At 36.5% G+C, this 24,709-nt stretch overlaps 3 protein-coding genes across 9 annotated transcripts in view; 2 read left to right on the top strand and 1 right to left on the bottom strand.

Moving 5' to 3' along the window:
- The window catches only part of supt20h (SPT20 homolog, SAGA complex component), a 21,049-nt gene extending 8,780 nt beyond the window's left edge, over positions 1-12,269 (top strand). The window contains exons 17-24 of one of the 7 annotated variants that reach the window (XM_015380331.1): positions 131-289; positions 874-1,183; positions 1,264-1,379; positions 2,824-2,879; positions 4,881-4,955; positions 8,826-8,916; positions 9,564-9,652; positions 11,315-12,269. In XM_015380331.1, coding sequence (XP_015235817.1) covers positions 131-289; positions 874-1,183; positions 1,264-1,379; positions 2,824-2,879; positions 4,881-4,955; positions 8,826-8,916; positions 9,564-9,652; positions 11,315-11,464 — 1,046 coding nt within the window. In that variant the 3' untranslated portion in view covers positions 11,465-12,269. Of the gene's footprint in view, positions 1-130; positions 290-873; positions 1,184-1,263; positions 1,380-2,823; positions 2,880-4,844; positions 4,956-8,825; positions 8,917-9,563; positions 9,653-11,314 lie in introns of all 7 variants that reach the window. The other 6 variants (XM_015380330.1, XM_015380329.1, XM_015380328.1 and 3 more) reach the window with 6 other exon arrangements.
- exosc8 (exosome component 8) lies at positions 12,186-16,822 on the bottom strand. Its single transcript, XM_015380335.1, has 11 exons — positions 16,783-16,822; positions 16,496-16,532; positions 16,310-16,373; positions 16,146-16,219; positions 14,563-14,608; positions 14,352-14,457; positions 14,217-14,262; positions 14,040-14,136; positions 13,554-13,674; positions 12,786-12,892; positions 12,186-12,410 (listed from the first exon to the last, which is right to left on the bottom strand). The coding sequence occupies exons 1-11, from the start codon at positions 16,797-16,799 to the stop codon at positions 12,292-12,294; spliced, it is 834 nt and encodes a 277-aa protein (XP_015235821.1). The 5' UTR covers positions 16,800-16,822; the 3' UTR covers positions 12,186-12,291.
- Positions 16,823-17,518: 696 nt separating this feature from the next.
- On the top strand, positions 17,519-24,380 carry alg5 (ALG5, dolichyl-phosphate beta-glucosyltransferase). Its single transcript, XM_015380293.1, has 10 exons — positions 17,519-17,826; positions 19,219-19,387; positions 19,646-19,692; positions 20,103-20,171; positions 20,277-20,369; positions 20,471-20,584; positions 22,315-22,374; positions 22,454-22,605; positions 23,693-23,778; positions 23,936-24,380. Exons 1-10 carry the CDS (start codon positions 17,764-17,766, stop codon positions 24,049-24,051), a joined length of 969 nt encoding a protein of 322 aa, XP_015235779.1. The 5' UTR covers positions 17,519-17,763; the 3' UTR covers positions 24,052-24,380.
- Positions 24,381-24,709: the final 329 nt, after the last annotated feature.

Genomic DNA, 24,709 nt, shown 5'->3' with positions numbered 1-24,709 from the left:
CTTCCTTCCTTCCTTCCTTCCTTCCTTCCTTCCTTCCTTCCTTCCTTCTCCTCTCCTCTCCTCTCCTCTCCTCTCCTCTCCTCTCATATTGAGCGTTATATAAATGTTGGGGTTAATATTTTCTTTTCAGGTAATTCGTATAGCTCGCAAACCACGAGTGGTCTACTAAAGTGTCCTACACCGCCGCCTCCAGCCAAAAGCCAATCTCTCAACAGGAAGCATTCCATGGAGCTGAGCCAGGTGGGCCTGCTGTCACCTGCCTCACTCTCTCCAATGGGCTCCACACAGAGTAAGTGCTGCCAAGTCTGACTAACTCTTGGGCCCACCATGAGCTTTACTGGAGCATGGTCCACCAGCTTTTCTCACAGCTTCCAAGTTTAACAGATGTGAATATTTTTATGACAAATTCTGATGAATTATTCCAGCTAGAGACATAGTCCCAAAAATTTTGGAAAGAAAATGGAAACAAGCTTGAAACCTCTGGGAGATGTTGGAATTTCTTAGTTATACGTCATCTTCTCCCTACATTATCATAAAATTACTACTTAACAAGTTTGATCAGTCATTTATTTGTGTAAGACCCTTTTAATTAATTGATTAACATATCAAGTACTTAACAAATCAGTTTATTAAAAACAAGCATAAAAGAAGACATATACAGCAGTTTGACAAAAAAAATGGATAATCCAAGTTATACAAAACATGAAGTGCTATTACATATTAGAGTATTAAAAGACTGCATAAATAAACAGCTTTGTTTTGGATTCTAAAGTCCAGGTGCGGCCACAGACAGACATGAGTCAGCCAGTGTATATAAGTTTACTGTGGAATCCTGAGTAAAAATTGACTGTCCATTTTTTTTCTCTTCTTCAGGATCGGGGACCCCTAAGCCTTCTACTCCTACACCCACCAACACACCGTGCTCAACCCCCCATCCTACAGATTCGCTCCCCACACCCCTCTCAGTGACGCCTACCCCTTCAGATGCCATGGTTCAGGGCCAATCACAAGCTCCTCTGCTCACACCTTTTGCCCAACAGCAGTTGGCACTGAGCCAGCCTCTACCTGTCATGTCTATCCCTCTTCCAACCATGGGGACGTCTATCACCACGGGATCCACCTCTTCACAAGTCATGGCAAACCCAGCAGGGCTTAACTTCATAAATGTGGTCAGCTCTGTGTGGTAAGAAATAAATGACACGTTAATTTGTCACTTTTTACTCTTCATGTCTCATCCCGGTTATTTTGGTATGGTTTATGTAGCAGCCCCCAGACTTTGATGAGTGGCTCCAATCCCATGTTGGGTCCAGGTCTCAATCTGAGTGGAATTCTGCCACCTGGAGGGTTGATGTCCACTATGCAGTCTGCAGCCCAGCCTGGTAAGAAGATATTGGCACTGGCTTTCTCGCTAGCTTTACCCAATTTTAGCAGGACTTTCTTGATTTTCTAAATCAGAGTTTTCTCATTTTGAAAAGTATGCTCTAGAAATACATTGTAAATGACGTTCAGAACAGCTATACAGTCTATGCCTTTCCAGTAGGTGGAGATAGGATCAACATTAAGGCGTACTTCACAACAGGCCGATTACAGTATCTTTTCAAAAACTGCTGCAGAATTGCAAACAGCACTAACTAAGATGATGTTGTACATATGTCAGGTTCTTTGGTGACGCTGCCACAGAATCACATCCAAACTCCTGACAAAAACACAGGGCATGCACTGACAGCTCATTTGTGATAAACTAATATGACAGCAAAGTGTTGCATGCTGGTTGCAGAGGGAGATGGGGCTACAGAGTCCTTGTTAAAAAAAGAAAGAGACGTGACTCTCATGTACAAACACTGAAAAATTTAAGTGCTGTTATCAGATTTTCTCCACTCTGGGACCAAGTTTGAAAAATGCCAGCTCCATTTGGATGCATAGCTGAAATGACAAAATATCTTCATAAATGTACTTAAATTGCAACCTGCTTGCACATAATAATTTCTCAATTCAAATGTCAGACATTTGAAATGAGAAAGCTTCCTGGGGAGGTAGCAAACGTCTTCAAATCTTGGAAACCAAGTCCAGTGAATTTATTTAAACTTTTACGGAAAAACTAAGACCTGGATGACTTAGAATCTTCATCAGCGTAATAGCCTAATCTTGCTAAACAGCATCACCATTATTTAGCCAGCCAAGATCAGCTCTCTAGTTTTTGCAAACAAATTATTTAGTCATAAAGTTTTAATAAAGGATGCATTCCAAGAAAATGTAAGAATATTGATCTCGCACTCAGAATGGAGAAGCAGAATGCATGTATGACAACAATTTATACTCTAACAGAGTGATTTAACCCTGCCAGTTTGTCCACCTTTTAAATAAAAATATTACTTGCACTACATCACTTTTGCTTTACATGGATATCTGCAGCTTAAATCACTGGGAATCTCTACACCTGTTCAGTGTATCACTTATTTTAGGGAAAGCTTCCCAATACCCACTATTGCGTGCTTTAGGTCCGAATATATACTTACTTTAAGTCTACACTAAATGCTAATAACCATTTGAATGCGCATTGATAACTTACTTTGCATCCAAAAACATAACAGCATAAAGCTCCTTTAAAACAAATCAATGGTTATTTAAATAAAGAAGTAGGTAAAGGAAAGGATTTGTACTTTCAAAATTTATTCAAATGAATAATGATAATTGTTATATGTCAGATATAACAATCAGGTAAAGCATTACTAATGATAAAAATAAAAAACTACATTTTAATACAGGAAAAAAAATTTTTATTTTTTTTTTCTAATTCTGTTATGTGGTCCTGGTTTGTTACAGGGAGCCATTTTGGTTTGAACAACAGTTCTGGACTGAGACCACTCAACGTATTGCAGGTATGTCCCTCTGTTACTCTATAAGGAGCATGTTAATGCATTTTTCCTCTCCCTTACCTTTGTTACCACATGTTGTGTTAACTAGTTGCACAGATGAAACTTTGGTTATCCCCTCATCTCATTGCATTGGAAAAGCTGGGAGTATGACTTTCTAAAGTGATATCTAATATGTAATGCTTGACTGGGATGTTGGGCCCTCAATAGGACAAGAGATATTAGGGACTGTCCTAACTGTAGGGGCTGAGCAATGTTCCCTCTAAGCTGCGCACTGCTCACGCAGTCTCAGCAAGAAAATCTATGCAGGACATAAAATAGAATCCATCATAAACTGTAAATCAAAACAATTTTTTTTCTGTCATGTTGAACCCATGTATCATCCATTTTCAACTTAAAACTAACAATAAATGTACAAGAAACAACTGTCCCCATTGAATTTTATTACATAATAGAGAGAAATGGAGAACAGTTATTTTTGCTTGCCATAGTAAATAATAAATATATATATATATTTTAAACGAATGAATAGGGAATACATTTATCATCATTATTTTGTTTTTGGCTCTTATTGAATCTTGTATTTATGTCACAAATGACCTCAGCCTGCTGGACGCTGGATGTCCCAGCCGGCTTTGTTGAATAAATCAGCTGTTCTGGCACATTAACTACTCTTCAATCCCAGTTTCAAATATCACTATCAAATCGGTTTTATAATAAAAATTAATACATTTAACAGATGTATTTGGATTATTATGTTTGAGCACATCAAAGAGCTCCAGGTATATAAATAAACAATCCAACAGAAAGAATATGTATCTGTCCAAATAATTTATCAGTCTAAGCTTCCAGAACAATAAAACTCACTGGTTTAAACAACCTTGCAACATGCACAGTTTCCGACGCACCTGTTCACAGCACAATGCTCTGTGAGTTTTTTATTTTTATTTTGCTTATTTCAAGTTCATGATGAAGCAAAAATGTAAACAGCAGTCAATCGGCACATTCACAGATAGGGTGGCTGCAGCACATAGATGTGAGGAGCTAAAGGAGATCTCTTAGCTTCTGGATAGGGCTGCATTTCAAGCATCCAGTGCTGATTGTGAAAGAGGATTTAGTTTATTGAATCATATCAAAACAGCATCCAGAAAGCTCTTAAAGTGGCATATTTGGACAGCCATTGGAGAATGAGAAAAGATTTAAGTCAGATTTTTTCATATTCAAGTGACATTTTAAAAGTTTTCTTATTTAAGGGTAATAATAATGAATTATGTAATTTAAAATAGTAACAGGAATTTATACTGACTCACAATATACTGAATTACAAGCATTAGCACACATGTCATTGTTCAAAATGTTTTAATGCGAACAAAAAGTTATGTCTGAAAGGTGTAACATCTTATTTAATCCAGAGCTGGACCTTCATCCTGGCCAAAGCTACACATCTCATTAACAAAAAGATTATTTTAATTTTTTTTTATTAAAAGTGGGCCAAATCAGTTGAATAAAAATAAACTAATGGAAATTGCTGCTGTAATTTCTTATTCTTTTCAAAAACAATGTGACTTGCTATTTCCAGGTCGATGACAGGTGTAATAATGGTGTGTGTCCTCAGTGTTCACATATGTTGTTGCCAACAGGTAGTCCTGAGGGTCTTCATTGCTTAGACATGAAAAATTAGGGGGAACATTGGTGCTGAGTCTCCTAGGAAAGCTCTTTACTGCAGCAATAGCACTAAACTAAATGTAAAAAAAAAAAAGAATCCCCATTCTGGTTATTTTTTACGAACAATAGTCTGAGTTGAGCCCGTTTTAACTCTCCCATTTCCTTCCTCCCCTCCTTTTCATCACACATACATTATTTCCCTCCCTCCACCCGTCCTCCCACCCTTCATTCATACCTAAATTCCTCGTGTTTTACTTCTCCACTTTTTTGTGTGTGTGTTGGTGTGTCCATGTTATTCACCTCCAGATCCCCACTGGTCCTTACATCTTTAACTCTCTGCAGCACCAGCAGCTGTCCCAGTTCTCCCCACAGCAGAGTCAGTCCGCTACGTCCAGTCCTCAACAGCAGGGGGAGACGGTGAGACATATTTGAACATGCACTACCACCAATAAGTCTTGTGTGATCTAAAAAGTGGGGCACGGTCAGAAAATTATTGAAGAATTTTGATTGTTTTTATTATTTCCATGTAAAGTTGGTACTGAACATCCTGCTATGTGCACAAGCACCTCACAAAATCATTATTAATCATACATACAGAGCAAATGGGTCATTACTTTACATGGGTTAGTGGGCAGTCTACAAAACCAGAAATCTTTAAAAAAAAAAGGCAATGATTATATGTGATTAGTACAGCTAAGATAAAAAAAAAATACTTCTCAAAATGCAGAACAAGGACTTAAATCTCTAAACGACTGCCATCTTTTTTGAAACCCAGTTTGTTTTATGGCAGAGGATGGAACAAAAACTTAGTAGCTTCTTCACAAAGCACGAGGATTGGAAGAGTATTACGGCCCTCCCCTTCTGAGGAGCTATTAAAAAAGATATAACAAAGGAAGGTGATGTCAAAAGCTAAAAGTCACCTTACCAAGAATTATCAACTAAAATAAAATATAATACATAAAATTACTGGACACCAGCAATTATTAAAAAAAAAAAAGAGTTCTGAAAGATCTGATATCTGTTGGTGGAACTGTAGGGCAGTGTTACTATTGGGAATCATTCTCATATATTTTGCACTGCCCAATTATTAAACCTTTCCGAGATGATTTGTTTCCAGCCTAAACTCTGTATTCCGAAGAATCTAAAGTGGACCACATTATTTGGCTATCCCTAAATACTTTGTTGGAAACATCAAAAGATATCTATTACATATTCTGTTGAATTTGGCTGTTTAATACATCACCATTAATTGCTGAGATCAAATCCTTCCACCCATCATATTTGGATTGACAAATTGTGATAAATGTACCAGAATGGGTAAATTACTCACCTAGAATTCAGAGAAAAAAGAAAAAAAATCAGAGGAGACCAATTATTAGCATGTTCGTCCTTTCAGTGCTTTATTATGGCAATAGATTCTGGATGAATTTCACCTTGTGTATTAATGCATTTATTACTATTTTTAAAATATATGATCAGCAAAATATGTTTCTTCTTCCTCTTTTTTGTTCACTGTTATAGTGTGGGTCATTGTATTTGGACCTGTGAGATACTTTAGTCGAGGATGCAATAACTTCTAATTATGTAAACCACTTTGTATGAACTTTAAAAAACAAATTAAGAAGAAAGTTAAAAAAAATCTACAACTTGGCTTTACCCTGCTCAACCTTCCTGGTAGCTGCCATTTGTCTCACTCTCTCCTGATTTACACAATTAGCTTCTTTTTAAATGGCTGTTCTTACTCTGATTTTATATTAGAAGCTGTACTACCTTGAGTTAGGTTCTTTCAGTAACTGTCTCGACACTGATGAATGTTTTGGCTTATAAATAATTGTAGTTTTGATGCACCAGGCGTTTCCTATTTCAGAATTTTGATTTTTCTGTCTGTCGGTACTGCTCCATTAAAGACTTTCTATTTAAATTGGATAGGTTAACTGCACTATGAACCGGAATACTGAGATTGCCTCATGGATGATGAACTGCTTTTCTTCATTACTTATAGAAAACGTTTTTTTGTTATGCCTCTGAAAGTCTTAAAAAAATCTAAAAACTAAGACTGCCATCTTTAATAGATTTTCCTTTTATCAATATTGTCAAATAAAACAGAAATGTTGGATAACTTTAAACCTCAGGGGTTTAGATATTTAGGCTATAGCAGGGCAAATTCAGTCAGTTGTTTCATGGTGATGTGGTTTAGTTTTGATCTTACTGTCAATCCATAGAGGGAAGCAACAAATAAAAATGGAAATACAATCCCTCAAAGACCAAATTAATACTGTATATTGGCATGCACATCTTTAAAACAAGAATTTAAAGTACTTACATGATCCCCCCCCGTGACCCAGATTGAATTAATCTGTGATTATTTGGAAAGTTTTCATTGAAATGACATTTTTCATTACACAAGAATATGTGAGAAGAAATGTGCACTGAAATATTTGGCGGGGGGGTGTCGACGCCTAGTTCTGCTGAAGTAGGAGTAGATGCCAAAACTGATGTTGTTGGGAAATCTTGATGGTGAACATAATTCTTCAAAAAAAGTTGAATATATTATATAACAAAATAAATGTGCTTACTTAAACAGAGTTCAAGTTGCTGACTATTGAACAATACAATCTCTCCCCGATGCATCCACAGCATTTCTAAGATATGCACCAATATTAAAGTTTTTCTGTAGGGTTCAATAATATCTCTATGACGCACAGAATGTATAACTCAAGTTTTGTTGGCTGTTGAAGCTTGACTTCAAGCAAATTGTTGCCTTTCTAAAGTATACATACTCGTTAGACTTTTGACATTTTGTCATGTTACAAGCATAAACTTTAACATTCTGTACAAGGAGTTTATATTTTTAACTAACAGAGCATATTTGTAAAGTGGAAAGAAAGATATATCTGATCAAGTGAGTAGAAACATTTTACTTCTGACCTACTGGAAAAAATGTCAAATATGGTGGTGGCAGCATTATGATGTGGGGATTCTTTTTTTTTTATAAGAGGGACTAGTTGTTAGGGTTGTCGGTTGATTAATGTAGAAAAAAAAAGGGCAATAAATTGAAAAGAGTCTAAACATGCAGCCAGAGCAACAGTTAAATGTTTTTGCATAAAGCAAATTGATGTAATAGAAGGACCAATTTCAAGCCCACAGCTGGATCTAACCAATATTCTCTCCATTCATTGGTATATTGATGTGTACAGATGTTTTCCATCAGGTTTGATTTAACTCGAACATTTTTTAATTAACCGTGGGCAAAATTTGCAAGTATATAAATGTGGAATTTGATAGACGTACACAAAAAGTGTACCTGAGATTGCTTCATAAATTGGTATGAGTTGTCTGCTCCGGGGGCCAGATTACCTGCCACATTTTGAGATTGTATGAAAAAAATAAAAAAATATGTCTGCCTACCCTCTGATTTCATATTGATGCGTAACTCTGTTCTCCTGTACCTGCTAAAGATAGGCATTCCCACAGCATGAGGCTGCCATCACCATGTTTCAAAGTATGTTGTGTTTAAGGTTCTCTGCAAAACATTGTGTAATGTATTGTATTCTACTGTTTTTTTTATATGTAAAAGAGACTATTTGAAAACAAAATCAGGGTTTCAGCGGGTCATTAAAAATAATTAAAAGTCATGAAATTATTATTTTTTAAATGAAGGCCTTAATTGGCATTAAAATTAATTAAATGTGATTATTGCTTTATTTAAAAAAAAGTTTATAAAAACAATTTTTCAGATGTATTTGCGTGAAACTGCTTCCAGTTGATTGTAAAGCCTTATGTACGGAAAAGAAGCTTGAGGCGGAGAAAAAGCTAGGGAAAATGCAAATTTCAACAAAGGTGGCTGGAAAACGAGGAATTCGGGACATGGCTGCAGCCTGTCGACGGGTATTATTCCTAAGAGCATTAAAAAAAAAAGCATTAAATTAGAGTTACTTATTCCTGTATAAACCCTGAAAACGGAAGATTTTATTTACTTCAGCATCACGATTATGTCCAACATTATGTTTGTCAATCAGATACAATTCCAATAAAATATGTTACGGCTTATGGTACTAATATCACAATATGTTAGAGGGTTTTAAGTTTTGAGCATTTTGTGAGGCTCTAAGATGTTATTTTTCCTTGAATATTTACCCTATAATTAGCTCTTTCTGTCAAATATTTAGCTTTCTGCCAATACCTACTTATAGGACAAATGTGGTTAGTATCATATCGCTGTCCGTTTGTTACCACCTGTATTTATTTCATAATCTTGCCTTGTGTTACCCGTTGGCTGTGTTTTAGGGTGACCAAGGATCAGATCAGAGTTTAGGAAACCAGCAAACCGCTGTCATCAATCTCGGGGTTGGAAGCTTCATGCCCCCACAGGCAGCAGGTATGAACCACACAAATGCATCAGTACAGCAGCACACGCTTCTAATCTCAGGTTAACCTGCTTCCACAGAGATGACACCATGTCACTGAATAATATAAATCAGAAGAGTTACTATTGTTTAAATAATTGCATTAACTGTTTATGATTTCTGACTCTGTGAATAACTATGATCATTTTGCTGAAGTTAGTGATTCCTCTTATGGAGGAAAATGTAAAACTGGCAGGAGAAACTCATCTCCCCCCTCTTCTCTGCTACATTTTCCTTTTTTCATTCCCCTGTTGTATCTTTTGCCCCCACCCTTTCGCCTTTTATCCCTGTGCTGTATTCCCCTCAACCCACTCTGCTCCTTTGTGCCTTATTCCTCATCCAATTCATGCTGTTTGCTCATAATCTGTGCACATGGTAATTTTAAATGTGCTGCTGGTTTCCCTCTGATATTCTACCCTTTCGTGCGCTTGTGTCACCTCTCTGTGTGCTACTTTTACTGAAACTGCACCCCCCCTTCCCTCATCCTCACTGTTATTGTCCTCTTTGCCCCTTGTGTCTATTTTCACCTCACACTTCATCTCATCTCTCTCTCTGACCTTCTCCCTCTCACCATCACCCCTTTTCTTCCTGGGGTTCCCCTCCTTCCCCCTCCCCTTAGTGCTGTCCCAGTTGGGCTGTGGGCTGGACGGGTCTGGGCCCCAGCTGCCTTCTCCAAGGCTTCAGCAGCAGCACCAGCCACAGATTCAAGTAATACAGCAACATTAACATTCATATACACACAGAGAAATTTGTATGAACCAAACACAGAGAGAAACCACAATTTGCCATGGCTTCATTTAGCAGGCTCTGGGAATTTTTAGGAAATTGGGAACAAATATTTGTATTGTTTGTTTTTTCTCCAAGTCCAAAGCAAATGGGATTCTTTTTTTTTTAAATTCTGCATAAGGTGCTTTGAAAAAAGTATTTATATACCGTTGGAGCTTCTTCACATTTTGTCACTTTAGAGCCATAAATTCTACGTATGCTATAGAAATTAAATTGTACAGACAAAAAAACTAGGGCATAACTGCAAATTGTGAACAAAATGAGAAGTATTACTTGATTTTTCTACAGATTTAAATCTCAAAAGTCTGACAGAAGAGAAACATTTGTTAGAAGATAAAAAAAAAAGACTGTTTAAAAGTTGAGCTCCATATAATCTTACTGAGGTTCACACCCCAAGAGCAGGGATCACACAAGCTGTTTTTATGGGAAAGACGGGAAGCAATTTATGGCACTTTTTGCCAAACACTGACAAGCCAAGTCAGCTTTGCTGCGTTTCCAAGTGTACAGTTTGTGTGATGAGTTCACACTCTCTTTACTGAAGCATAACATTTTGGATCGTTCTACTGTCCATTTGCTTTTGACTTGGAAAGTGCACCTGTGGACATGCAGATGGAGCTATTGGAACTGCAGTGTTCCAGCATTGGAAAAACGAAATCCCCCAAAAGCCCCTCAAGTTCGCACATTGAAGTTCAGTTGTGATAAAATGTGCAAAAAGCCCATGTTGTTAGAATACTTTTTCAAGGCTCTATAAACTTGGTTTTATCAGACCTTACTTTTAAAGAAAATTTCAAAAAGAAAATGTATCTCACATTATAGTATTGTCCAAAAGATGGTGAAAACATTAAACATTATTCTCTGTTATTATTAGTAATTATTATCCAAAAAACTCAATTTATTGTTATGTTAAAGTTCTACTTTCTTTTGTTTGTGTTTGTATGGGTTGTTGAGCCCACAAACCCATACAAACAAAGCTTGTGGCACTTCCAATGGCAGCAACTAACAGTTTGTGAGACTGGGAGGCAGGCATGCTTACTCAGCATTTAGCAATGGGATGGGATTCTCAGTCAATTTGTTGATTCCAAACTTTTGAAAGGTTCCTGATGGCATCATGGTGGGGATCACAGGCTGTGGGCAACTGGGCATGAAGGGTCTTCTTCACTCTTTAAGCAGAAAGCACGGTTGCTGAGCTGCATGTTTTTCTTTACTGGGATCACAGCCAGTAATGTGTATCTCCAGACAAAACTGGTGCTGCTTGACTGCATCCTGCCTCACTCCCCAACACTTCCTCTCCCTCCCTTCTGCAAACCATTAACCTCTATCCTGTATTTCTCTGCACACTTCTGTTGTCCTTTGTTTAAACCAGCCTTTAAGTCAGCTGTACTAACCCATGCTAATGCGGCACAAAGCGTTTCAAAGATCTGATTCGGTTCCCCATCTCATTGAGGGAGGCTGTTTCAAATCGGTGGCAGTTAAAATTTTAACCCATGCTGGAGATGGTTACATGTAGGCTAAGCAACTTTCACTTTATTATTCAGCTTAAAACCTGTGAAACTTTTCTGATTTGTTTACTTTTTTATTGAACAGTTGCAATTCTTGCAGCACCAAATGCAGCAGCAGCAGCAAATGGCTATGGGAGCGGCGGGTCCTCAGGTGGGAGCACCACGGCAACATACAGGCAGTCAACCAAGAAGTAAGAGGAAGAGGAGCACGCCACAGCCCCTCCCCAAGTCATAACAGACAGAAATCACACTAACTCCCCCACAAAGACATGATTCATCCATACTGTGCTGTGATGTCTGCCTCACTTTTAAGACAGCATACTAAAGACTTGTTTATGCTTTTTCTAGCTGATACATTTGTATGTATTGAGTCTCAGAGGTTTTGGAAAAACCAAAATGTCCACTGTGGAGGATCAGGTTTTTACAACTGGAAGCCCTAATCTTGCCTGAGATGGTCCAGAAGAAGATGGGTGTAGTAGGGCTTCCACAGTTACATTATTTTTCTGTCAATTTTTTTGCGAGGACTGAGAGGATCCCGAATGCACATTCTGTGGAGGATTATGCACGAGGCCATCTGATCCTCCTGCCTCTTCTTCGTTGAACCCCAAGCCCTCCATAGATACTTCCCTTTAAGCACAGATCTAAGCTGAGCTTATATTGACACCAAATCCTCCATGTTACCATAATGACTTTGTGAAAATGCAAATCTGATCTTGGGATTATTGCCTGGGGGAAGCCGTCTACCTCTCAGTCTGTTGGAAGTCTTTCTAAATTAGCGGTTCCAGCAAAAGGACTCGCACCAGGACTCAAGATCTACATGCAAGACGGTGTACTTTTTGTATAGCATATTTTGAAAAGGTATCACCTTTTAATAAGTCCAGGAGCCATGAGCATATTCTTTAAGACATCAACTGAACGTATGCGAGGACTTTCTGGACACTGAGAAATAATTTTCTAAGCAGTCTTTGTCATCAGTTTTATTGTTATTAAAAAGAATATATATTGACAGTGGAAAATACAGCTTTTAGATATATAAAAAAAACAACATTGTCTCGACTGTTTTTACTGCGCCGTCTTCACACTGTCTAGAACCTTGTTGATGAGTTTGTGGATTTCTCGTTGTCTGGCTGTTGCTCGGTTGATGCACTCCTGCAGCTTCTCTCCTGACAGTGGAGTTCCACCTGAGCCACAAAATGTTGGGTTAAAACGTTTACAAATGTCATTTCATCTTTAGTATTATAAGACAAAATATGTGTAGTGCCTTCCACATTCCTACAATCATTTTTTTGTTGTGTGAAAACATTCCAGAGTTCCTTTTTTTTTAACGTTTGCTTTAGAATACAAAACACATCTGTGTCAATATGTTCAATATTTCTGCATTAGGCAGGTTTTTAACATGTAAGCTAATTATATTTATCCTCCTGGACCTAAAAAATATTGACACCAGATTTTAATTGAGCATTCAGTTTATAACAATTCAGTGTTTTAAACTGAACAGCCTGTCTGCTCCCATCCCTGCTTGCATTTGAAAGGGAATTCCACATGTTGCATCCCACCTGGTTTGTGTACCGAACAGAGTCGGCCCTCCTCATCTGTGACCACGGTAAGATGTGCAGTCGACAGACTCTCCTCCTCAGCTGTGGGGTCTACGATCAGTATGGAGCTGTGAGGAGACGTTACCAGGATGAGCACAAATACAAATCAGGCATTTTTCTTTTAAATTACAATTTTCTATCCCAAACATTTCTATAGTTTGAAATCAAATGCTAATGATAGGCCTGAGTGACCAAAGTATTAATAGGCTGTAGGAAAACACAGAGCAGTTCTTTGCTTCTGTCAGCTGGCTGAAAAAGGGCAGCAGCCCTTTTATTTAACTTTAAAGGAAATCCAGTATTTATAAATATTGCCAGTAAGGGAAAACGCACACAGTCACAGCAAAAAGATTAAAGTAGAATGACCCATTACCCTAAAGCGGTTTTATATATACTGTATTTAAAAGGTACAGCACAAAGAAATAGCTGGTATATTTTCTATTTTTATACTTGTGTTACTCTTTGAAGAGCAAAAGGAAAATGGTAAAACATACTCCACTATATAAAGACATGAGAAGTCACTTTTTTTAGGTGAGATGTTCTTGCTTAATTGTAAATTATTCTAGAAACAACAGAACTGTTTATTTTTTTTACTGGAATCAATTTGGCCGTGTTGATTTTTTACATTAAGGGCATTTTTATGTTATCACACAGATTAGGCATTTTTAAATTTTCAAACAGGCTCCTGATTGGTACAAAAAAAATCTAAAACTTTAGAGAAGACAAACTTACTCATCGAAAACACAAAAAGAGGCACCGACAGGATGTCTGTGAATGCGAAGCCTCTGTCGCTTTTCAAAATCCACCTCGGGTAAACATGTCTCTTTGTTTACTGCAACTTCTGGAAGCTGTGCTGTTAACATGAGCACAGAAAGGTTTAGTTAAAACCTAAAATGATTTAACAAACTGATTTTGAAAAAATGTCACATTACCATAACATAAAAACACTTGCAGACATACATGTTACACACAAGATGCATGTTAATTCCATTTATGCATCAAGGCGTGTATATTTGATTTGTAAGAAAACTGAAATTTCTTCAAAGTACATTGTGTTGGTTGATGTCTGTGTTTTTGTATGCATATCAATAAGGACAAACATCTGACTTTGGGGATGTGATCTGCAGACTACAAACCTCGATTATGGTCTAACTGGTGCATCTAATTTTCAGTTCTACTTTAGTTTTTTCCAGTGAAGTTGACTAAAACATTACATACTGTTCTTTAAGGCAGCAAGCAGGGCGATGATACAAGCATCCAGAATGTTCCCATCATAGTCCAGGCACATAATGTCACAGTAGAGCACCCAACAGAGCTTAAAAAAAAAAAAAAAAAACATTCAAAATCATCACATAACCACAATTTTCACAGATGTGCATAAGTCTCTGAAATTACCTTTCCTCTTTCGATGCACAAGTCTTCTGTTTTAATCAGGTCAGAACTGCAAAATTCCCAACACAGATTTATAAAACACAGGCTGGCGTGAAGACAATGAACATGTGCAGCTGTTGGGAAGCACAGTGGACACACCTTTCAATAACATCAGCAATAAACTGGCTGGCAGCTTGGGCCTGTTCTCCTGGTGGACCGGGACGAAAACGGGAAGAACACAGAGGCGGCAGGTCCACGTTGGGTACTAAAGGACAGACAAGTTGCAGCAATTAAGGATCCTGTAAGGATCATCAAATGCATTGAAAGTAATAGTAGATAGCTAGAGGTCACAATCCTAAGGAGTACTTGCCAATGTAACCTTTATCAGGGGCGTCTGTTGTAGGGTTAGCCAGCTCCTGCACAAGAACAAATGTTTTTGTTCCTATTAAAATATAATGTAAAACTGTACATTTCAGAAAGAAAGACATATTGGCTGAGGGGCAAAAGAAAAAGCTGCCTCTAGATAGAAAACAGTTCAACATTAAGTTGAAAAAGTGTTCAAATTTACTAATTGATAAATTTACTTTATTAGTAAAAATAACTGGGTGGTAAAGGACGGGTTTGTACTGAAGGGTATGACTAACTTTTCTAAAAAATATATACTGAGACAAAAACCTACCATTTGTGAAAGTTTAGGTTAATACCACAAGAGGCACATTAAAGATAATTTTGTTTTATTGATTCAAACCTAAATTTAATAAATTTATTTAGGTTCCTAAAAATGGGATAGTTCCTTTTTTTAAGGGGACAGTTGGAAACCCTTTTCAGAAGTGCACATGTGGTGTTAAGGCTGTGCACACTTTTTAAATGATCAGGGTTCAGGTCATATTACTGTTGCCACACATTGAATTGATTTTCAAATGTTTTTTTTTTATTATTATTTTGAACATTAATAAAGCAAGTTCCTGAGTAAATATTTAGCAACAATAATTTTACCTTACAATAATTCCCCCAAACTCCTACCCAGTTTAGAATAGAATTAAACTTTATTGTCATTACACTGTCAAAAGTACAAAGCAATGAAATGTAGTTTGCGCCTATACAGGATATATTTATTTACATGTGCACAGAGATTATGTATATATAAATTAATTGTCAGAGGCAATAGAATAATTATGAAAACCTGTATATAGATTATACAGGAAAGTTAAGATATGTATTATAACACATTAGTGGGGTCAAATATAGGATAAATAATGACAGTTTCCCCTAATGGCTCAAGATTTAGAGGCCCAAAAAACAAAATGGCCAGTGGCTGCTCTAGATGGGGGTCAACAGGGGCCATTGCTGCTGATGCCTCTGTACTGAAAACAGTGCAAAAAACTGAAACATAAATAAAGTCAGTTATTCCCCTTAATTACAATAGGGGGTTTAGATTGAACAATTTATAAAAAAAAGAAAAATTAACTATTATCTCAGGTGCATAACATCTTATTACCTTGCTTTTAGGGGATTAAAAACTTAATTATCTGCTCACATTATGGGCATATACAATATTTTAAGAAAATATAATTTAGGTCAGGTTTTGCAGTTTAATTATTTAATAGGAAGATATGTGCTGAAAGAAGAGACCATAACTGATACATTTTATGACAAAATTTTTTAATTTTTTTACAATTTATTTAAACAATTGCATAGAAATTACGGTTAGCATTAAGCTCATTAAAGCCTATTGAAATGTGATTGGTTTTCATCTCAGATAAGAGGTCTGCAACCTTGGCTTTTAGGCTCACTTGTTAGACTAAACAATGTACTCCTGTTTGTTTTTTTTTTTGTGTGTGTTTGTTAATCTTGTCTTTTGTGTCCTATTAGAAAACACTGGCCCCCTAAGTGCAAAGGGACCTGTCAAGAAGATTAGAGATAATTAAAAAGTTTATTTTCTGTTTCCAATACCGCTTTGATGCCGCAAATAATGGTTGTGTTTCCCAGCTTCACCAGGGCTGAACCATCTGCTGTGGATATGGACCCTAAAAATAAAAGAAAAAAATATAAATTGTCTCCAAATTTATCCCCTGAGTAAATCATCATGAGTGTTTGAAAGTCAGCAACTGGCTCACCAATGTTCAGTGTTGTGGTCCTAAACTCAAACAACTCCCGCCCATCAGGTCGACAGTTTTCTTTCTGGAAAAGAAACAATCCCAAATTAACTAGCGCGGATGTTATTATAATATAAATATATAAAGGTAAATTGTATGAGAAGATCAGTTATGATTAAGGAATAAACTCGGAATATGTTTGCAAACCAGAAAGCTTCTGTGATACTCCAGAGGCTCTGCAGTCCTACGGATTAGATGAAAAAACACAACTTTACCATTAAACACGTGCGCTAAACTTTTAATATATATTAATGAACAGAACTGGAAAGGCAATTAAAAAAACGACACAAGCACGGCATGTTCTATAATTACACAGATACTGCTCAAATGTCACATTTAATGTGTCGCTTTAGTTTACAGTGTTTACTGGCAACAATAAGTAAACATATAAGGTGTGTTTCTGTAGATAAAAGGCAGACTTTAAAAAATCTTACTTGAAGCCGGCCGCCATGATGTTTTGTTTAACCACGTGGGTTTGTACTACGGTGGCCGGGAGGAGGAAATTAACAAACCTTTTTTTTTTTTTTTTTTTATGCATCTCACAGCTTTGTTTGCGTGCTTTTCTTGTTTGCACGTTTTTGTCAACATGGTTTAAAAATATCTCGAAAGAATGGAAAACACTATATTTTCTTATGTTTATTGTAACAGTTGTACATAAACAACACTCTTTGTGTAGCTATCAACATACAGAAGAGGATTAGGATGTGATTTTTAAATATTATTTCAGTTTAAGATGGGGGAAAAAGTCAGAATTCTGACTTTAATCTCAGAATATTGACGTTTATCTCAGAATTCTGACTTTTTTTTTATCAGAATTCTGAATTGAATCTCTGAATTTTGACTTAAATCTTAGAATACTGAATTTGATTTCAGAATTCTGACTTTTTTTCTCAGAATTCTGACTTTAATCTCCAAACTCAGAATTTAATCTCAGTTAACTTTTTTAATTTCTTCAGTGGACCTAATCCTCTTCCGTATCAACAAGCTCCTTCGATCTCTGCATTTCTTGTTAACGTGTATCTTTCCTTTTTATAAAACGTCAATGTCTGATAAGACAACCTTTTGAAACAGCACTCTACCCAATGATAATTTCTTGCCGTCGTTCCAACCTCCGACCAACAGGTGGCAACAGCGTGCGCTCCGCGGTGACTTCTTGCATCAAACTGATGATGTGTCGAGAAATGACTCTGACTTCCGCGTCGCTGCTGTGTACAGTTGTGATTGGAACAATGGATATATGACGGGTTATTTATCACTTACTACGGGAACGGGATATCGCAAACTTGTATGTTCGTGTATATAGCTTAAAACTGGAGCACCGGCTGAAAGATTTGAATTAAAACATTAAGAAAATTAAGCTAGCCTTGCTGCTAGCCAGCTGGGCAGGAGATCTGTCAAAGGCAGTTTTGAGGAAAATGGATATCCTCTGCGACATAGTTCAAGCTCTTTTTGCCTTGGCAGCTCTTGGTTTTATTGTGGTGAGTAATATATGACAGTGATATTTTTCATTATGTTAAGAAAGGGATTAAAGCGTGAAACCAAGTGCAGGCCAAACGCATCGTACAGTTTTTCTACCTTGAATGGATGCTATGTTTTGAGACTGAGTCTTGCTGAAGCTTTTATCTTGATAAATGCATTGAGTCTTAAGTGGCTATGAAATAGGAAATAAATAGAAACTAAAATAAATACTGTACTTGGGTGGAAAAACTTTACCTCGTGTTGCATCACTCTTAGTATACTTGCAATATTCATATAGTTGGTTCAGGCGAAAGCTGATATAAATTTGTTTTTCTAAATGAGTTGGAAAAGCTAAATAGACTCTCTAAAACTGTGTTATGGTAGGAACTATCTTTGCTTCATTAGCCAGGGTTATACCTGGAAATAGGTGCTATAATTTACAATTTGCATCATGGCCAAATCATTTATTGAATCGCCAAGAACAATGCATGAATAATAATCATAATAATAATAATAATAATAATAATAATAATAATAATAATAATAATAATAATAATAAAAACTGTGTGCAGCTGGTTTGTAAGTTATAGCTTCAGAAATTCCAGTGAAGCCCATCCAATGGTTAGAATCCAGCTTCAGAATAATATTGCCACCAGTGCAGAGCTTGCTTAGAAATGGCAGCAGGCAGGTTTGAGTGTTGGTCTGTACTTACTGAAGCATGTTTTGGACTGTTGGAGATATCTGTGACCAAAAGGACTGCTTGGTAATGACAATGTGAATACCACCACATGTCCTATCAATGTCTAAATGCAAAGTGATAACCAAGGTGCTTAGAAATAAAATATAAAACAAACAAATGGGTCCATGTCCTGAAAAGCCCCCTAACCGTAATCCGATTTAGAACCAAATATGTTTTCATTAACTTGATGTATTACATAATCATCGATGCAGTTAACTGTGTAAAAATAAACATTAATCCATTACTTAACTTTTGGGCACAGCTATAGATTTGATCCAAGCATTTCAACAAATCTGTTTCCTAATTTTTGATTAGCTTTAATCAAGTTTAGATCCCTGGAGAATTTAGTCATACGTGCTCATTTTCCTCCATTTTGTCAATACATCCTATTACAATCAAAGCTTTGTGGTTTCAGTTTTTGACCAACTACAACCTTAAAAACTAAACCCAGTAATGTCTGGCAAGTGTATGGTGAACCACTTGTTTCTGGTGTCTCTGATATCTTTCTAACAATAATATTTAATTTGGTACAAAATAAACATAGAGCTTAAACATTGAATAATTGGTGCTTTCAGTTCTTTACACTTACCTAAGAGTTAGAGAGAAGGGACATTGAAAATCTAAGCAGTAAAGCAAAGGGATGAGATTAACTGTCATTAAAATCCCCTTTTAGGTTCTTTTGGTCGCACATCTGACTGCAGAGATGGTGAACCTGACACGGCATGAGGATGAAAAGTACTTTATCACAGCCACAGGAGAGAGGAAACCCTTCCCAAGCCTGCATGACCCATTTTCCAGAGAGCTTACTGTAGTGGTACCCGCTTACAATGAGGAACTCCGAAGTAAGTATCCACTGGTTTTCTGCAAGGATTTTCTTTAGTGTAGTAATAGAGAATTTGGGACAACAGACTCTAGGGGTTGATTAACTTCCAGTTTTCTTTGAAAATAACTTGCAGATTTTAATAACTTTTAAATAATTAGACTTACTCTAAAATAACAAACACCAATCAAAGAGTCAAATATTGCCTCTGATATCTGATGTCACGATGAACCCACAGAAAGTGAATGGACTTCCATGTTTGTTTGTTTTTTTATCTCAGTGCCTGTGATGCTTGATGAAGCAATGCAGTACTTGGAAAACAGACAAGTGAGTACTAAGCTTGGTAGATGTAATCAGATGAAACGTTTTATTGTACTTTTTGATGTATAGTTCAATCTTATTTTTACCTTTTTGTTGCTACATCAATTTTTCACTGTATATTTCGGTCTGTACATAATTTTTTAAAAATTATTACAGCATCCATCTTACCCGTTTAAGCCTTTGTTGTACTACTGCACATTTTATGTTGATTCAGAGACAGCAAGGGTCTTAATCAAACAATATTTTTAAAGATCATATAAGAATCTGAACAATTTGTAAATTCTTTCTCATCTGTGGGTAATAATCATCTAGAAGCTCATTTCAGGAACTTATTTCCAACAGCTACCACTAGGTGGAAGCATTGATCCATTTAAAGCATCTGTGTGATAGAAACCCTTCTCATTATCAACCTGCAGAAACAAAACTCTTCTTTCACCTATGAGGTCATTGTTGTTGATGATGGAAGCAAAGACAAAACCACCGAGGTAATGGTTTTAATCTTTTATATACATATGTGTGTGTGTGTCCTCTACTCCATTTTTTCAGCAATACAGCTAACAGATTATTTATTTTTTGTAATATTTTGCCAGGTTGCTTTGCAGTACACCAACAAATACAGTGCAGATAAAGTGAGGGTCCTGACGCTCGTGGAGAACAGGGGGAAAGGAGGAGCTGTACGAATGGTGAGGCTGTGGATTGCAGGAGGATTTTTTTTTTTCTGAAGTAAATTAGATGGCTGAATTTTGGGTTATCACTCATATTTCTGTCTCTTTTGCTTTGAAAGGGAACTTTGAGCTCCAGAGGGAAACTCATATTGATGGCAGATGCTGATGGAGCCACAAAGTTTGCAGACATTGAAAAAGTGGAGGCTGGGCTTAAAGAAGTCAACGCTGGACCAGTTAGACCTTTTGTTTTACTTTTTCTTTGCTGTCTCATATAAATGTACACTTAAAAGTTGAAAGTACCATTGTTACATTATATCTTGCAACGAGAAAGCCAAAATTTCCTTTAAGATGATTAATTCTCTTGTCCAGTTTTTTTTTTATTCTCCTAAGGACAAGTAAAGGACAAAATAGGTTCAACTGCAAAAATATCTGTTCAAACTGATGATTCGTCCCTGAAACAAATTTTCCTTGGAACTAAAATATGTAAAACAGCATGGAGCCGATAGGAGAGGATTCATCATCCTTTAGTGCAGTGTTTCCCAACCAGGGGTACACATACCCCTACTGGTCCATGAGTGCATCGCAAGGAGTACATAAAAAATATTTTATTTCTTAGGTAATAAAATAGGGCTGGGATCTGTTTTGCTTTGTGAGAACCCAACTAAAACATTAAACAAGCTTTTATCAACCAAAACGTAACTTTTTCTTTACTCTATATTTGAGTTCACGTTTTGCTTTAACACACACCCAAACCAAGCAGAGGAACAGACTGGATGTAGAGAACAGTCTGGGATCAGCTGTTTTCACACATCTGAGGTATTGGAGCTCATCAAAGCAGCTCAGGTGTCTTGATGAAAACAAAGTTAAACTAATAATCTGACTAGTTTTTGTTATGTATTTTGTTCCCAAGAGCTCCAGTTTTATTCTGTAAATATAGGTTTATACTTTTATTTAATTTTTCTGTATTTTTTGATTCCTTAATAGCTTCCAGGCAACATATTTATGTGATTTTTATTCAAGATGGATGAATATTGAATATTGAAGAATGAAATGCTCAAGTTAAAAGATTAAGCAAATTAGTTTTAATTTTAGAATCAGTTATTGTACCTTTGAAGTTTTGACAATCATAAATACCTTTGCCTTAGAAAAAATGCCCAAAAGGTACACAATTCAAAAGAGGTTGGGAAATACTGCTTTATTGGATCAAATACTGAATTTCAGGTTTTTAGCCAACAGTTCTATTAGAATCACCTCTTTTCTGCCCAAATTATATATGTATCCCAAGTGATCATATATTTGTAAATCAAACAAATTGTAACATTATCGGTTTTGTGAGAGCCCGATAGTCTTAAAGAGCCTCTTGATCAGATTTAGGAAGGTTTGCTGTTTCAAGTGATAAAGAAAGTGAATGTTTACCTGCATCAGTCGACTTTCAGCTCGACAAGCTGCGTCAATAACAATCCTCTACTGTGGTCGATGTTACTGAATTAAAAAATTCAGTTAAAGCTACCCTATTAGTCAACAGAACATTCCAAAGACGTAAATTTGGTCATCTATTTATCTTTGTTTATAACAGTTTGTCGTTCCAGGTAATGTCCCGTCACACACAGTGATGTCAGCTCGGCTCCTTAAATATGAAACATTTACTGTAACGGCGGGAGAGCTAGAGAGATTATTCAAAAGCAGCTAGATACAGTAAACCTTTGAAAAGGAGCACAGAAATTTTTTCACAATGTAACCAAATCAAATAGAATATAATGGTCATTAGTTTAGACTTATTTGGCTTAAACAAAGGTTACATAAAATAAGTACCAGAAATGTGGCCAGATGAACATTTTAAGAGGGCTTTTCCAAATCCTGAATCAATGCTGCTCTTGATATAAAGTTTTTAAAGAAATAAATTTTTGCAATGAAAGAAAAGTAAATGTTATACCCTAAAATATATATATTTTTTTTTCTCCAGGAGAACTTGGCCATTTCCTGCGGTTCCAGAGCTCATCTAGAAAAAGACTCTGTTGCTCAGGTAATATTTTTTTTTTCATAAAGCTTTAAAAACTGGTGTCTATTCTAAGCATTGACTAACCAAATGTTTTCCTCCTCAGCGATCCGTGTTTCGTACATTCCTCATGTATGGCTTCCACTTCCTGGTTTGGTTCTTCTGTGTGAGGGGAATCAAAGACACACAGTGTGGCTTTAAGCTTTTCACACGAGAGGCTGCTCTCAAGACTTTCTCCTCTCTCCATGTAGAGCGATGGTAAGGATCTGCAAATCGTATGATAAAGTTTCCCTAATGGTTCTGTTTCTTAGCTTAGAAATGCTGTTTTTACAAGGCATTTCTAAGCTAAGTAGCTTAGCTACAGCACGGTGCTACCATTGCCATGTTTCACAGTGGAAGAAATGCATTTGCTTGTATTTCTTTTCCCAAATGAGGACTTTCTTATTTCCATTCCAAAATGAGTCCAGGTTTATGTGATATCTGCTAATAGGTGCCTTGTCAACAGATCTTGATAACTGAGCAGAGTCGAATACTGGCCTTTTGGCTGCCTCTCTGATTAATCTTGTTTACTCAAGTGGTCTGTTTAGGTTGGCAGTTATGTTTTGGCAGGTTTGCTATTCCCATATTTCTGGTAATGAACTAGACAGTGCTTTATAGCTTGTTGAAAACTCTGGATATTGTTTTATAAACAAAATTTCTTTAAACGTTTACACAAATTTCTCTCTGACCTGTCTGCTATGTCTATGGTCTCTTTTTGCTTGTAAATGTTTTAGAAGAGTGTATAATTTTCTTTGCAGTTCAGAGCTAAGAGGTGATTTATTTTGTTCTGCTACATAAAATCAAAATAAAAAGCATTAAGTTTGTTGTTGAAATGTAAATAAATAAAAAGTTCCAGCCCAGTGCTTATAATAGTGCTGCAAGGCACTGTTGGTCTATCCTTTGTTGAACTTTTTTAAAAATGTTTCAAATGTATCTTGTAATATCAGTAAAGCAAATATGAGCATGGTGGTCTAAGGGAGGCTTTTAAACATTTATTTATAAGGAAATCTAAATGGGTAACTTTGTAACTCTTGTTTTAAGAAATATGTACCTAACTCAGTGTTTTCTGTAATATCAAAAATAGTATGCACCATTTCTTGTGTCCATTTTGAACTCTAGTAGACAACAGCTGACATCTACGTTAAAATCCTAATAAATCAAGCATAAAAACAAGCACTTACTTTCTGTGTTCACCAGAACTGTTAACACCATTTTTACCCTTTTTTATTTTATGTTGCTGTTGTAAAACCTGAATTAAATGAGGAACCCCTCCTCTATACTAATCTTTTTTTTTTTCCTTTCTTAGGGCTTTTGATGTGGAGCTCCTCTACATTGCCCAGTGTTTTAAAATCCCCATAGCGGAAGTGGCAGTCAACTGGACTGAGATAGAAGGTTTGTTTGTAATGGAATAGTTCGACTTGTCTTCAACTTTTAGCAACAGGAGAAATTAAAATTGTCTTTGCTTTTGTTGTCAGCCTGCAAACCACCAGAGTTTACAGTTTGAATTAAAAATGGTTTCAGTTAAAAATAAATGGCTTTGTTCTTTCAGGGTCCAAACTGGTCCCATTTTGGAGCTGGCTTCAGATGGGTCGGGATCTGATTTTCATCCGCCTGCGCTACATCACTGGAGCCTGGAAGCTGCAATCGCCACATAAGACTGATTAGCCAGTCGGACAAGTCGTCGTGTCATAGAGACGAACTTTTATAGGACCATGGAGCCTTACAGCAAAGAAAGGAGCATTCTGTGTCTGTGCTTCACCATAATCATCAGGAAGAAATAGTAAATCCCTAAAATCAGTTGTCTTTCCAATGAATATTGGAAAGACGGTAATGACCCAGCTGTTGGTTCCTGATGGTTCTGCCTTTCTATGTGGATGCTGGCTTTTTGTGGCCACTGTTACACATGCATTTCTGTTGCCACAGCAAAAGGAATGTCTGACTGATCATGTACTGAGGTCTGAGATCAACATGTGAGGATTCTGTGTGATTGTTAAGAGAAGGAATAAATGCGCTGAATGACTTAAAACAGAATAAAAAAAAATTATCAATGCAGAGACTGATTTCACCATCCGCATTACATCTTCACTGCGTAACTGGACAGATATTGTTTTTTTTTTTACATTTAGAAAGTTTAAGTATTTTGATAACAAAGCTAGAAGATGGCACTAAGAAAAAGGAACCATTGCTAGATAAATACTAAGACCAAAAAGTAATGTATGCACTTATCAGACTACTTTTTTTAAGGCATTTTTTTTTTTTTTTTGATTTGGATGAGTTGGGGCTAATAATAAAAACTAGAAACTCAAATTTTAGAAAATTAGAA

The sequence above is a fragment of the Cyprinodon variegatus genome, unplaced genomic scaffold (genome assembly GCF_000732505.1).
Source record: "Cyprinodon variegatus isolate N-32 unplaced genomic scaffold, C_variegatus-1.0 Scaffold211, whole genome shotgun sequence".
Taxonomy (NCBI): Eukaryota; Metazoa; Chordata; class Actinopteri; order Cyprinodontiformes; family Cyprinodontidae; genus Cyprinodon; species Cyprinodon variegatus.
The sequence above is the reverse complement of the archived record's forward strand: the minus strand, read 5'-3'. Positions and strand labels throughout refer to the sequence as shown.